The sequence below is a fragment of the Apteryx rowi genome, unplaced genomic scaffold (assembly GCF_003343035.1).
Source record: "Apteryx rowi isolate R43461 unplaced genomic scaffold, aptRow1 scaffold_333, whole genome shotgun sequence".
In the NCBI taxonomy this organism is placed as follows: Eukaryota; Metazoa; Chordata; class Aves; order Apterygiformes; family Apterygidae; genus Apteryx; species Apteryx rowi.
In genome coordinates this window covers 537,045-551,887 of record NW_020449786.1, presented here as the reverse complement: position 1 = coordinate 551,887, position 14,843 = coordinate 537,045, and the positions used below count along the sequence as shown (strand labels likewise).

General features: G+C 37.7%; 1 protein-coding gene across 2 annotated transcripts in view; it reads left to right on the top strand.

Annotated features, from left to right (window-relative positions):
• SLC39A12 (solute carrier family 39 member 12) overlaps positions 1-6,178 on the top strand; it is a 35,117-nt gene extending 28,939 nt beyond the window's left edge. Inside the window, exons 10-11 of one of the 2 annotated variants that reach the window (XM_026071959.1) lie at positions 281-468; positions 5,502-6,178. In XM_026071959.1, coding sequence (XP_025927744.1) covers positions 281-468; positions 5,502-5,630 — 317 coding nt within the window. In that variant the 3' untranslated portion in view covers positions 5,631-6,178. The remainder of the gene's footprint in view (positions 1-280; positions 469-5,501) is intronic. The other variant, XM_026071957.1, reaches the window with a different exon arrangement.
• The last annotated feature ends 8,665 nt before the right edge of the window (positions 6,179-14,843 follow it).

Sequence of the window (14,843 nt, the reverse complement as noted above, 5' to 3'; positions counted from 1 at the left end):
AGTTGGAAATGTCACAGAACATCGAGAACTAACAGAAAGCTACTCCTGTATACTGTATGCTATCTTTAGGAACAGCTAAACAAATACAAGTGGATATGTATTTTTTTTTTTTGCACACAGCATGCGTTTATAACAACTTCTACAGAAATCTAAGGGCAGTCCTCCAACATTCAGTGTCTTCTTTGTGCATATCTTTTCTTCATGTTTTATTACCAAGGAATTTTGAAAATATGTTTATCAGATAAATAATAAATCTTCTGTCGTCTTTTTCTCTATCCAGGAGATTTTGCTGTGCTGCTAAGTACAGGGCTCCCCACGAAGATTGCAGTTTTGATGAATTTTATAAGTGCACTAACAGCCTTCTTAGGGCTTTATATTGGCCTTTCTGTATCAGCTGACCCATGCATTCAAAACTGGATTTTTACTGTTACAGCTGGAATGTTCTTGTATTTGTCTTTAGCAGAAATGGTGAGAACGTCAATCTATTGTTATATTTTCCTCATTTTCCTTTGAACTTAGCAACATCACAAATGAGTGTCAGACAAATACAGGGGGATAAACTTGGAGAGAAAAAGAGTTTTTAGGCTTTTTGGGATGGACCTGTTTTCTTCTCTGTGTCTGTACAGTGCAGTATGAACAATGGGAATCTGTTCTGTTTGGTGTCACTGCCATAATAGGTATAATTACTGAAATAAAGGCTATAAAGAGGCTAATGTATGAGAAAGGCATAAAGGACTATTTACTACTTGTAAAAGAGGAAAGGTAAACAATATATTTTTAGTCCTGGAAGAGTTACTTAGGATAAGAAAAGGAAAATCTTGAACCTGCAGGTTTTTTAAATCTTGAAGGACTTGGTTATTTTTTTCCTTTATGTTCTATATTCTTTATATATTTTTCACCCATTGTTTCAAGAAGAATTTGCTCTTTCTGAACTAAATAGAAAATGCTTATCCTGTGCTCTTTCTAGCCAGTCTTTCTATCTCAGAGAGGTTTGGATGAGTTCACAAGCAATTCAAAACCCACCAGATCATCTCATCTTGCTGACATTTGCCCATCATTTTTCATATGCCCAGATCAATAGCAATGATCTAACATTTAGAAAAATAAAATGTAAAGGTATATATTCAGAGAAAGGTCTAAGGATTGAGGAAGAATGTGACTGAATCATAATTCATGCAGATACTTCAGGCCACATCATTTATTGAAGAGATGGCTAAATGTTGCACTCTTACCAATGCAAAAGTTAATTACCTTGCCAGCTTATTAGAATTTCAAGTGTCACATGGCTCTTTAACTTTATAACATGTACTAATGTTAAGTTGCTTGCAAGCTTCTGAACAAAGACAGACTATTTTGAGTCATTAGATCCAAAAGGGAAAAAAAGAGGTCTGTCTCTTCATAAATTATTAGTATGTTTTTCCCAAGCCTGGCTGTCTCTCTGTTTTGTTCACTACCACCCCCCATCTCGTGCCTATAATTTCATTACCAGGTTCAAGCATAATGCTTGAAATCTGATATGCCATGTCAGTATTATAACCTGTTTAAAAATGTACTTGTAGCCATGGACCTTAGACCTTGGGTGTATTTTAATCTGTATTTACTACTGTAACAAAAGTAAAGTGAACATACAATACTCCTCAGAGCTTATGAGGAACTGCCTAAGGATTTTGAATGTGTCAACAGTCCTGATCTTGTTCTGAAGCAGAGAAATATGGAAGTGAGGCTGAGTACCTACTCAATATGCATGGATTTATTGAGCTGGCTAAGAAGAATTTAGGCCTATCTTTTGCTTGCATGTAGGATCAGGGTCCATCAGGGATTCACAGGCTCCCAGAACAACATCATGCTTCTCCCAAGTTTTTCAAAGAAATGTGCCATCTGTAAAATCCAAGAGAAGACACAGTGCTAGGCAGAGACAGGACACACATGTTTTTCCTTGTCCTCAGCACCTCACTGTGGCCTTGCTCTTGACATGAGAAGGGGAAAGAAGAGGGGAGAAATAGGGAAGGAGTTTCTCGCTCTCATCTCCTTCTTACTCACAATGGGAATTGCAATCACACTTCCTCTGCATTTTGTCAAAAGAACTACTCTTGTGTTGCTCACCTATGTTTGTCAGAAATGCAAGTGTCAAATATCACAGGCATACATTATTTCAGAAGTATTCGTGTAACACTGTAGGAACCTATAGATCTTAAAAGTTTCATACACTTATGTAGTACATCTAAAATTAAATCAGCTATGTTTTGTATATTTTTCAACTTTCTGCACAGAAATGACTTCTATTCTTGGCTGTATTTTCATCTACAAACAGCAATCATCAGTGTTCCTGTCAATGGTCTACAAAAAAGTTGCACAGAACTACTTCTGTGGTTAATTATAGTTCTTCAGTTTCTAAAAATGACACTCTAGCTCCATTAACAACCTGGGTAGGCTATTCATTTTAAAGATCTAAGGAGAAGGACAAAGGATAAAATAATTCATAGCCATTACCATTTTTCACCAAGAAATTCAGCAAATCTTCATCTTCCCACTAACTGGGGAAGGTGGAAGGGAGGAGTATATTGTCTTGCAAATGTGTATGCACATGTGTAATATTACAATGTAAATTGTTTGGTGGTTTCAAGAGATGCATGCGAGTAAGCACCTCTAACATTGTGGCTTTAGTTGTTGTTTAACGGATATTAAGTCCCCTGAAGAACAGCTTTTCATGAGCAGTACAGTGAGATTTTTTTGGCATGCTCTCTGTTCAGAATGAGAAGAGTTTTATTAGCTATAAATACAATTATGATTTGGACTATTTCCTAAGATCCTTTCTTTAATAATATACCTTGTCTTTAATATTATTTCCAATATGAACACATTCATTCATTAATCTGAATCAAAACCAAGAAGCCAATATATGGAAGGGAACAGAGCAAATCACTCTAATGAGTTGTTTCTTTGACAAAACATATCATCTTTTTTAGTTCCCAGCAGGAATAATCTTGCAAATCGTTGATTTGCCTCTTAAATTAGTATCTATGTAGTAATCATTATGGATGAATATTTATGAAATCACATGCATTGTATTAAAACCTAAGGACTGGGATATCGGTTCTGAGTGATTGTACAAATGGTTTATATGGTTCCTGACCAAAAAGACTTACTGTCTAATTTAGCGAGAAAAAGAATAGAGTCATCCAAGAAATATAAACTAACCAACCACTCCCTGAGGCACCTAACTGAATTTTTCTCTGACTAACCTCAAAAATACTTCTGAATTTGGAGAAAAAGGGGTATTATTTACATGGCTTATTGTGCTGTTTCAGCCCAGCAGCCATGCCATATACGCCTCAGACTAGCAGAATTCTTGTTTAGCCAGCACATAATTAAGCATCCTCTGATGCTTAATTTTCTTTCCACATAGTGATTGCTCTTTCTTTATATCTTTTATGTGCTCATGAGCAGCAGTAAGTATATGGTAGCCCCTCGATTAACAGTAGCTTTTTGCCTCCAACAAACTTCAACCATTAGCAAGTGTGATGGTGTTAAGCACCTTGGATATAGTGCTATATTCCCTTCCTTTGTGAAGTGCTATGCATCTGCCACGTGATTATACTTATACTTCACAAGCAGGCAGCATTTCTCTGCTGTGCTACACACATCTGTGTACAGACAGGTTCACCAACAGTTTGAGATTCATGGCTGATACTGTGTCAGCAATCAGCTTTTATTTTCAGAGATAAGCAGGGGTGCCACAACAGGTAAAGCTATCAAAATGATCTGTGCACTTGATGATATGCACATATGTTAGGCGGACGGAGCAGAGATCTGCATCAGACATAGGAATGATACTACCTGTTGGGAATTTCTTTTTTTAAATGTGCACTTTCTTAGCAACCTGTTTTGCATACGTATATATCATAAATAGGCATTGACACTGGCTAAGAGAAAATACTAGTTTTTGCAGTGGGAGGGGAAAAAAGTTTCCTATTGTACTTCTTTAGTGAACATGTTTGACCATGCCCTGGGGAAGAGGATAAAATAGACTGCTTACAAGGATAAATTAAAAAGACTGAAGGTCTAGACTGGAATCCTGGATTCAGGCCTAGGTCTTAATTAACAGTTTTTACTTATATACAAAACAAAAACCACATGCTCAGAACATGTAATGTTGTCAGTTCAAATTTTGATTTACATCAGAATTTTGAGGTGTTTATATTTGCTTTAGATTTAAACATTTCTGTTGATCCTTAAATATAAATTCAATCTAGCTACACAAGTTTCTAAGATGCAAATTTGTACCATAATTGAAACCACTGCTTAGTTATTGCAAAGATCTAGGATTTGGGGGGTTACGTGTTCCCCCCCCCCCATAACTTTAGACAGATTTTTCACTATAGAGTTTTCATTTGGGCCTGTATCAACTTTCAGAGAAAGAAGCAGACCCAGAGACCCAACTCTGACAGAAGGAAGGACAACGATAGCAAATAGATGTAAACATATGCCATTAGCCTCCTTCCCCAACACCACTCCACTGTCTCCCAGTGGCTAATGTTGTTACAGCTTGTGTGAGGAGGCTCCAAAGAGCAAAGGGAAGAAGTGGATTCATTCAAGTGCAGGCTGTGAGTGAAGCAGGAAGGCAACATGATGGGAGAGTGCCAGGACCACTCACTACAACTTTTAAATATTTTATCATGTTTTGAAGTTCACAGCAAGTAGATTAAAAAAAATAAAACTCAGTGCAAGGCCATGACTCTATATTTATTTTCAAAATTGATGCAACTATACTAGCAGTCACTGGTATCTCCTCTGGTGTGTATAATCCATCAAGCATAAAGACTAAGAGAGTCTGAGCCTGAAGCATTATTTTCACAGGCTCTATTGAGACATGCATTTTGTTTAAAACATTGATAAAAAGATCATGTAGGGTGGATGATCAATATGTAAGTAGCTTATAATATGATTATAAACAGTTGGTGTTCCTTTCCTGTTTGAAAACTTATGGTGAAAAACATTAAAGGTAATTTTTTCAAGTGTATTTAAGAAATTCTGTTTTCTACTTATGTGCTTATTAAAGCCCAAGTAAATAGCAGTGTTGCCAATTATATCAGTGAGAGCAGGATTGACCCTATATATAGTACAGAAAGAAAATAACTCAAACTACTTTATTCCCACAAAAGGGAATCACTAATTTTACTAAATAAGCATTTCCTTACATTCAACTGTATAAAATTAGTAAAAACTACTGAGAAGTTAACAAGTTTTAGAATCTCATTTATAATTCTTGTTGGTGCTGGTAAAAGAGACAAAATGGGTAGAATTTGATTAATTTAAATATTTCACTGTCAAAATCTGTGATGTTATAATGTACAGAACATGCTACAGATTAATAGCTATATTCAGAAACCCAGGATTTTGAAAGCCTTTTTTTTAATTAAGTTTGTCTGTTTTCTCATAAGACTTTTTTCCCAGAGATGAATATATCTGGCTCTCATTCTGGTGTCTTATTCTTTTTTTAGCTTCCTGAAATGACTCATGTTCAGACACAGCGACCCTGGTTGATGTTTCTCCTACAGAACCTTGGATTACTATTAGGTTGGCTTTGCCTCTTACTTTTGGCTATATATGAACAGAAAATTAAAATATAAGTTTTCTGTTGGAAATCTTGAAGTACCACTTATGACAGTGGATAGCATTATTCACAATTTTGTCATGTCTGCTATAGTGATATATAAATTAAGTTGTCAGGATTTTTTTATCTGAAACACAGTAGGTAATTATTTCACTTTATTAACTTATTGTTCAGATTTTGTGATTTTTTTAAACATGAATATTTAGAATTATGTTTTATTTGTTACTGAGTTTACCGAATCCCATGCTCAAACTCACAGGAGCTTTTGATTAGTTTTTATTGAGACTGTTCTAGTTGAATGCTCTAAGTGATCTCTGCCAGTCTGATTGAAGAAAAGAATAAAACACTTTTATATGCAATAATTAAACTGGACTGACCATGGTTGAATAATTTGAAGCGAAAAAGTTTGTTGCCTCATCATACAAAGAATAAATGTAAATGTAAATAAATATAAACTGAAAAGTACAGCAAAACTAAACTGTTAAATTGCATACTGCAAATTGAATTATAGTATAATCTGCACTATATACTTTGTCAACATAATGGTACTCATATCATGCTGGTCCACTGCAGCAGGGAAAAAATAGCAAGTATAGATTTCAAAGTTGGGATGGTTTAGACATCTTATAGTCTAGAAATATCAGAATGTCCTTTTCTGACTGTATCATTTTTTCTTATACATGTGACAGAATCTGTGACAGTCCAGCATTGTGTCATAGTAACTGTCATACTTAATCATCCAAAAGTTTTCATTATGCATTAGCCCACCTCTGACAGTTGCTCATAGTAAATGCTTATGAAAGATTATAAGAAATAAATTCGAAGTAATTTTTCCCGAAGACTCCTTCCAGCTTCCTCAAGTCAAGGCCTTCCTTGAGCCAATACTGCTTTTGAACCATCATGTTTAATAAATACCAATAATCACTTAAAAATGCCTTCCAGTCAGCAGTTAGCTTATTCATACAAATACCATATGCATCGTGGAAAGAGCTGTTTCAATTGTCCAAAATGCACATAGCTGTGTTCCCTTACAGCCTCACTGTAACTCCTTCTAACTTGAGTGATTTCTGTATAATTAGTCCTCCTGATTTCAGGAGAATTCTGCTTAAGTTAAAGATGACTCATTTAATTTAGTATTGCACAATCAAGCCTGAAACAAATATACCAATTCTGTCCTGATTGTGAGGTGCTAAGCAACTTCCAGGAGGTACTGAGTAACTCTCAGCTATTCATTTTCTATTACTTAGATGCTACAGTTTTTGGCATAAGAAATTCTTCCCCACCCAATTTATCTTTTTATATGTGAATTGAGATGGGTCCTTTCAATGTAGAAATATTTATCTCCCTCCTCTGATGAGCTGTTGAAACAGGGAAAGCAAGTTACAGAAGAAACATATATTCTTTATGCAGACAAATGTATACTTTTCTTCTTTGTCTAAATGAAGCCTGAAATAAGACTACATTACCATACTATGACTGTCTCACAGCATTTCATGTGTTTGTTTTAACAGCTACTATTGAAGGTAAAATGACTCTCATATTACAGAGGAGAACAGAGATTACTCTACTAGAGCACTGTCGGTTCTCAAAGGTTCCACTGGCATCATACTACTTTACTATCACAATTTAAAATAAAAATAATTATGAATTTTATTGATTACAGTAGGTCAGTTTCGTGCACTTTTGGACCCCTAGTTGTCCACAGACTATCCTTGGAAAAAACATTTAAAGAAAGATATTTTAAAGGTATATATACACCCATTTTCAACGCCTGTTAGTTATGAGAGTCTGTACCAAATATCCCAATAAGCATCTAAATGTATATCTAGGCATTTACATACCTTCAAAAACCTTGCCCCCAAAAATTTATCCAAGGTCACACAGAAAGTCTTTATCTGACTAGAGAAATGAACTGAGTTGTTTCAAGTCCCAAAGTAAAATCCTAGCCTGTTTTATTTAAGTGCACAAATATTATGACTGCTTTTTTCTGTTGGTTTAACTTTGAAATATGCCTGGTTAGCTGAGAAGCCATGGCTGATACTCCTCTATGCTGAGTTTACATTTTTCAGGAGTTAGTGTTTTCTTTTAGAAAGGTAAGATTTTTAAAAAGTGGCTTTTTCATATTTCATCTTTTTGTATTGGCACTGAGTCACTTCATGACCTTCAGCTGTGACAGTCAATTCCAGCTAGAGCAGGACACCACTGGATGTAAGCAAAATCTATTTTTGTATCAGAGGGTGCAAATGAATACTGGAAACATTTGTTATTTCAAAGAGCAGAGCTACTGTAGTTTGAATGTTTTTGTATGCTTAATGTTCACTACCAGAGAAAATAAGGTTACCAATATGATCACAGTTTGGCAATATTACTGTATTTTGAAATATTTTTCTACCATTGTCAATATGTCTGACACAGAGGAAGTGTATTTCTGATTGTGTGTTGTTTAATGTTGCACAGGAGCATAGGTTCACATCCTGGCATGATTTGTGAACATATTGTACCTGCATCTGTTTAGAAATGCCATCTTTTGGCTATATATTTATGTCAGGTTTCCTGATAACATTTAACAACCAAGTATATTTATCCAGCCTCCACCATACGCACAAATCAGAATGCCAGTTAGTCCTTATTTCCGTCACAGAGATTGTATGGTTTTGTGATATCTGTCAGTAAGCGAGCAGTTCAGTCACCATTTTGAATCAGTGTCAAGTCTAAATACCTRAAGTCTCATAAGCATCCAAAAGTTTGAATTCTTACGGTACCTGTGAGAGAACTTACCTCACTACTTGAAGTTGGCGCCTCTGCTATAATTTTCTTGACATTAGTATCTTTAAAAAGATACTGAAGATGGAGCTCTACCAGGAGTAAAACAAGGCTAAACTGTATCTCAGGAGCAATGCCTCATGCAGAGTGCTGGAAACTATTCCTATAGGTCACTGAAATAGAAAACCAAAGCACTTTAAACCTGAGGAGATCCATCTGCAGGACTGTGACGTGCCACTAGAGGGGCGCCTGGGGTGCTTTCAAATTTCGGGGTTAGCTGCACTGAACTCAAGAGATCATCATTTGTCAAGTGTGAGAGTTTATTAGAGCTAAGAGGTTATAACAAAGCTAAAAGTATAGCAAAACTAGAAGTAGAACAGAACTGAAAATATATATACATATCAGAGCTCTACAGTTCAATCACGGGTGCACAGTACAACGACCGCTCTCGCCCCTTATGAACCACCCCTCCGGTATAGTTTCCCCAGTTTCTCTTCATCACACTGTTGACATCAGGATGATCCACTGATGAATGGGTCCTCAGGTCTGCAGGCCAGCTGATGGTTGGTCCAAGTCCACACCCAGGTATGTGGCTTACTCCCTTTTATACGCAGTCAGAACAGTGCCAGCGCACAGTCACACAAAAGCCGCTTGGCTCTAGTCAGTGGCAGGGTGCACATCAGCAGGTGACCTGGTGCTCAGCCCACAGCCCTGCTCGGTGGGTAACAACGCGCCCATCAACAGGTTGTTCTGCGGGGAATGGCTCCACAGCACCAAGATGTCTATGGTGTGGGTCTGCGGGGTCACTTTGCCTTTGCTGGGGCTGGTCAATCATGGGGTCGGTGGAGGGTGCGCCCCCAGGCTGCAGCAACCCCACAGTGTGGTGGCTCCAGCTGTGGTGCACCCGGGGTTCGTTAACTCTTGGGGAGCACCCCAGAGCAAACCCCTCTTCTAGGGGCTGCACCATTCGGAATCCCACGCTCACCTGTGCAGCACCTGTCAAGGCACCTTTATGTCAATGATCTCTGAAAAGCCTGAATACGGTTTTATGTCCTTAAAAGAAACAAAAAAGTGGTGCAAAAGTATTCTTATGATGCACTCACATTTTGTTTGTTTCAAATTCTGTAGAGTTTATTCATACAGATTTCAAATGAGACTCTATTTAAAGTCAGATAGTTCTTTCTGTTCCTCTAAACCTAACAGACAGAGAACAGAATATGCCAACGTTTTCATTGAGTCAAATCCTGAGTAAGGGCTGCAGAACTTCATCACTTGCAGCCCTTAAATCATGACTGGATATCTTTCCAAGAGGTATGCAATTGCTCAAACAGATGTTATGTGCTTGATGGAGAGATTACTTGGTGGGGTTTTACAGCCTGTCAGACTGTTCTGACTAGATAATCATAATGTTCCTTTGAAACCCTAAAATATGTGAATCTATAGATACATGAATTTTACTGAGATAAGAGGGTTAATATTTCTCTTTCATCTATTTTCAGTTTTCAGAAGCTCTTAAGATGAAAAACAGAAAATATCTCGCTTTCATACATACACAGAAAATGAGAGAAAATGAAAGAGAGAAAGAATTTGTTTGCTACAATATTTTTTTCCTGGAAGTTAAATGGCAAAGGGCTTCATAAAAAATACTTCCAATTCCAAACGAGAAGGGCTCCTAAGCATAAGAGGGCTGACCTTGTACTTCTCTTTTTTGTATATGTTACACATTACCCAGTGACTCCTAAAATAAATATTACCTTCTTTTCAGCCAGCTATCCTAATGCCCTTAGAAAGTTTCTGGAGCTCATCTACATGTTTTAAATACTGCCATCTATTCCAGCACTGTATTTTATGCTTTAAACATGAATGTGACATTTCTCCAGCAACAAAAAATGCCTTTTTAATGTAAGAAAACATGGTTAATTTTGATATTACAACCTGTCCTTAATAAATGTATTTGTGTTTGTTTTCTTTCTCCTTGCAGTTGCATTTGAGAAAGCATACTGTCATTGTAACAATTTTTAGGCTGTCTAGAAACCAACAAGTTTATATCAAAGTGAGGATTAGAGATGAGAATTTTGTAAGGGTAGAATGTACTTTATCAATGTTGTTAGTTTTCCTTGCTTTTCTGTAACCTTTCATCAAGTCTACCTCTCATCTTAAAAGTAACCTGCCTTCTATTGTGATTGTAGCCTTAGGAATGTGACTATAGAAAATACAAGCAGTAGTTACACAATGGCTTTAATCAAAACAAAAAGTCCTGTAATTTATTTTACTGGAGCCACCTTCATTCCCTTCTCCCCAAAAGAACAAAAAATCCACATGCAGAGCTGTTGTGCTGGGTCACGTAGGAGAATGTAAGAAATGCCTTCTTCCTTTTTTGTCTCTGATARTAGGGCCAAGAGCAATGGGAGACGCTGCAAAGAAATCTGATTGTATTGAAGTCACTGCCAAGCTCGCATCGACGGCAGTGCAGAGCAACATCCTGGTGGATGGGGGTGTAGGAATCCCAGAGGGCTGATGCTACTTCCTTTTGCAGAGATGACAGGACACAGAGAAGGCAGGGTAACTCCAGAGCTCTCACTGAGAGACCTTCCTGAAGCTCCCATGTACTTTAGTGCACCACTTAAATAATTGTAGGGAAAGGATCAAAGGTTTTATGGCTGTCTCTGTATTGTATTGAAGGAGCTCACCTCAGGGCTGTCAGATGGTTTATGTTTTCTTGGCTTTGCATATCAAGGATCTCATGAAAGCAATCTGGTTGATAAGGAGGTGAGTGCAGGCTCCTCTAGTGCAATCCACAGTACCCCATCAGTTTGGCTGACTGAAGGGAATGTCACTTCTCTGCAGAGGAACCTCCTATGATAATAGAAAGTCTGCTATGTTAATGATGTTAATAGGAGGTCTCATTAGAAAAGGACAAAGCCTGGAGACCTTCCTCCACCTCCAGATTATAACCACAGGGCACCCAAACAGAGCACTGTATTCCTTTCAGTCTTGGCTTCTAGATGTGGCAGTCCCTCTTCCCCAGGGTCTCAGCTCTGATAGTGCCAGAGAGCACAGGATTACCTGGCAACCTAAATCTGTCTAGCTACTACCTGTATATTGGCCTTAGATAACACCGACCAACTACAAATAACCATTCAGTACTATAGACACATCTGTATGTGACATCATTTTGTCCCACTGAAGCTGGCTTGGGCACCCTCCTTCGTCTCTTTCCCAGGGATCAGCAGAAACTAGCCCAGCCTGTCCCAGATAAACCACAAGAGATGGGTGTAAGGGTACAGACCAGGCAATTATTATGACACATTCCAGTCTTAATTTAAGATGATGCCAAATTCTGCTGTCTCTCCACAGACTCTAATATTGCAGTGAGGGCACTAGGGTAGCTTCCTGGGCTGTCCTCACCAGGGTATACTGTAGGTGAGCAGCAGCCATATCTCAGGCCTGACAATTCTTTCAGAGTATCCCAGGTGTCAGTATCATCGCATGCAAGATATGGCATCCACAGGCATGTCACCTCACACACAAACTCTTTTTGGCATTTATGGCAAGGCCTTTCTAGCATTTRTCCTGCCACCTGCCAGTCTGCACTATGCAAATATCATGACCCATAGAATAGTCTTACATGAGGGGCCTTACCTGTTGTTCTCCTTCACTTTGGAACAATCTTTTGCAACTGTCTGTGACTTGTGAAGTTCAGAAAGGGCAACAAAGACTTGGAAACTTCACTGAGAACCACACAGAAGGAGAGACTATCATCCATACTGTGGTACCAGCACTCTGGCTCTTTTCATCTGAAAGGCACTGCTACAAGTATCAGACACAAGCACAAGTAAATCATTCTGTTATATTCCATGTGTGTTGCTGTTGTCTTGGTGGTGTTGGGTGGATTTATCAGTAGCAGCTAGTGGAGAAAGCAACTGGGAGTGTGTCCTAATTTCAGGACCTGAAAGGTCATCTTCATATATCTGCGCAAAGGTTTGGTACTAGCTCTGGAGGAGGAGCACGCCTACTTTCTGGCTGCCATCCCAATCCAAAAGTGGATGGGTACTGCACTGTGTGAAGTGTATGCGTGAAAGTCATCTATATACATGGTAGAGCAGTTCAGCAGTAGCTAGTAGCTGTAATTATCATCAAATTCAGAAAGGCATAACTGGGCAATCTACATTTGGCGGTCTAGTAAGTCCAGGACAGCATAACAGCATTCAGAAAAGATGACATGTCCAACTGAGCCAGAGCCATGAAGACAACTCATTCCCYCAAGTACTATCCACCTGAGCAGATCCATGAGTATTAGAATCATTGTTATACTCCAGGACCTCACTGATCATAATTTTTTGTGCATTCTGCACAAGGCTTCAGAAGAAAAGATGTAATGGAGAATAAGGCTGCTTCTGTAATTTGACAGAGAAGTGAATGCAAGTGGCAAAACGTTCTAAATTGCATAGTGATTCATCATCCTGCACCAAGGCAAAGAATCTCCCTTTCTACTTCAAGACAAATACAGCAAAACAGATACATACCAGGAAAGCCAGAACAAGAAAGTGTCCAAGGAGAAAGCTCTTGTAGGTGATAGTGTAAATGCCAGAAAAAATGACAAATATGTAAAGCAAACCAGCCCCTCCTCATTGTGGCTCATTCTCATTGGCAAACACAAAACCCACACAATTCTCTGCAAATGTTGCTGGAAAATATCGTGTCTGAGAAGTAGAGTTTCAACACTGGAAATAGTTTAAATATTACAAAACAGATGACTTTTAATAACTCTTAAACTTGAGACATGCATTGAAAATACGATCCATATGTTCATAGCCATATATTTTGGAAAATACATATTCATAGTTGATGAAATCAGTATAATCCCATGTGCAGGATTTCAATTCCATCTCAAATTATAAGAGTGTAGTTCTTCTTCTAACATTTCCTTTTACCAGAAAACCTGCTTTTTAATTTGGCTTTATATACTTGCAATTAGCAAGAATATGCTGTTTGTCTAGACARCAGAGTAGCTGACTGTCTGGCATAGTGCTGCCTGGCATTATTAGGGTGGCCTAAGGAAAGCACATGACTATTTGTTGTAAATTCTTTTCTAGCATGTAATTTTTTAATATGCCATGAAAATTCTTGTGTTGGATTGTACATAATTAACCCTCTATCCTCGACCTTGATTCTTTCTCAAGGAGCTGTGTATTTAGAAGTAATTACAATGCACTTCACTTGCAGTGAAGTGGGTCTTCTTGTTTCTTTCCTTCCTCTCCCTCCATCCCTTCCCCTCAGCATAAGCTTTACTATGTGTTAGTTTCAGTATTGGTGGAGAGAAACTAATTTGTCAGAAGATCATTTTCCAGAGGTTTCATAATCATAGCAAGAGGGCAAGAGGGACCTCAGAAAGGATATTCTACATTCTAAGGAAGCATAACTAGAACAAGAGCAGTCCTACACTCTTTATCTTGGTAACAGAAAACACACTCCAGCTTAAAAAAMAAAAAAGTTTAAATGACTTAGTGCAAATACCAACAGTGATATTCACCAGTCAGTTTAAGCCAAATTGCAAGTGATCGGATCTCCTGCACTTCTTTAATCAGTCTTTTCTGAAGTTACTGCTTCCCAGCTGACACATATTATCAGGCACTATGCATGTGCCTAATGTTTTGAGAATTCTAAAYAAAACAGTTGCTAAGCACTTTCACTTTTACAGCATATAGTATTATATAAGGGCACAAAGAAAAACAGTTTTTAATAAATCGATAATTCTTTGATTTAGGCAACATTTACTGAAAATTCCTAAGGACCTGAAGCAGATACAGATGAACTTGCAATTTGCTCTTGCAGTTTATAGTTGGGTAGGAATGTAAACTATAGTCTTAACAAGAGTCTATTTTGATTCTCTCACATCTGTCATACTACCTTTTCTTCTTCCTTGGGAATTCACCACACRAGAGGTATCTGAGATTCAAGACAGTAAGAACAAAGTTACAAGCCTCTAGCTTTCTCAAGAATCACTTTTCTATTTGTTCAAAATGGCTATTGGAATAGTAAAAAGGCCCTTTCCCCTCTTCTGCCTTTATTTATGCCCTATTTATGTCAGAAATGGCTACATTTGACAAAAAAGTGTCAGATTTGCTCTCCAGCAGCCAAAGTTCATGAACGGTGTCAAAGAACCACCTTCCTGTGGTGAGAAACAAGCAGTCATAGCAGAAGAGACATTTATGTTCAGTATATTCACGTTTATGGAACAGCATCAGATGTCAGATTCAGACTTAGCTTTCTAATCCTCTTATAATCATCTAAACTTATTTCTTAGCATGTAAATGCATAATCCACTTCTGAAATCTAGGATACTTTAATATTAATTTTTCTACTGATGAAACTTTATTAAAAGTGATCRTTTCTGCCTTATGCCTTTTTAAACAAAAGAAAACCCAGACTTTTTCATGGCTTGGTAACAAAAAAAAAGGTCTGT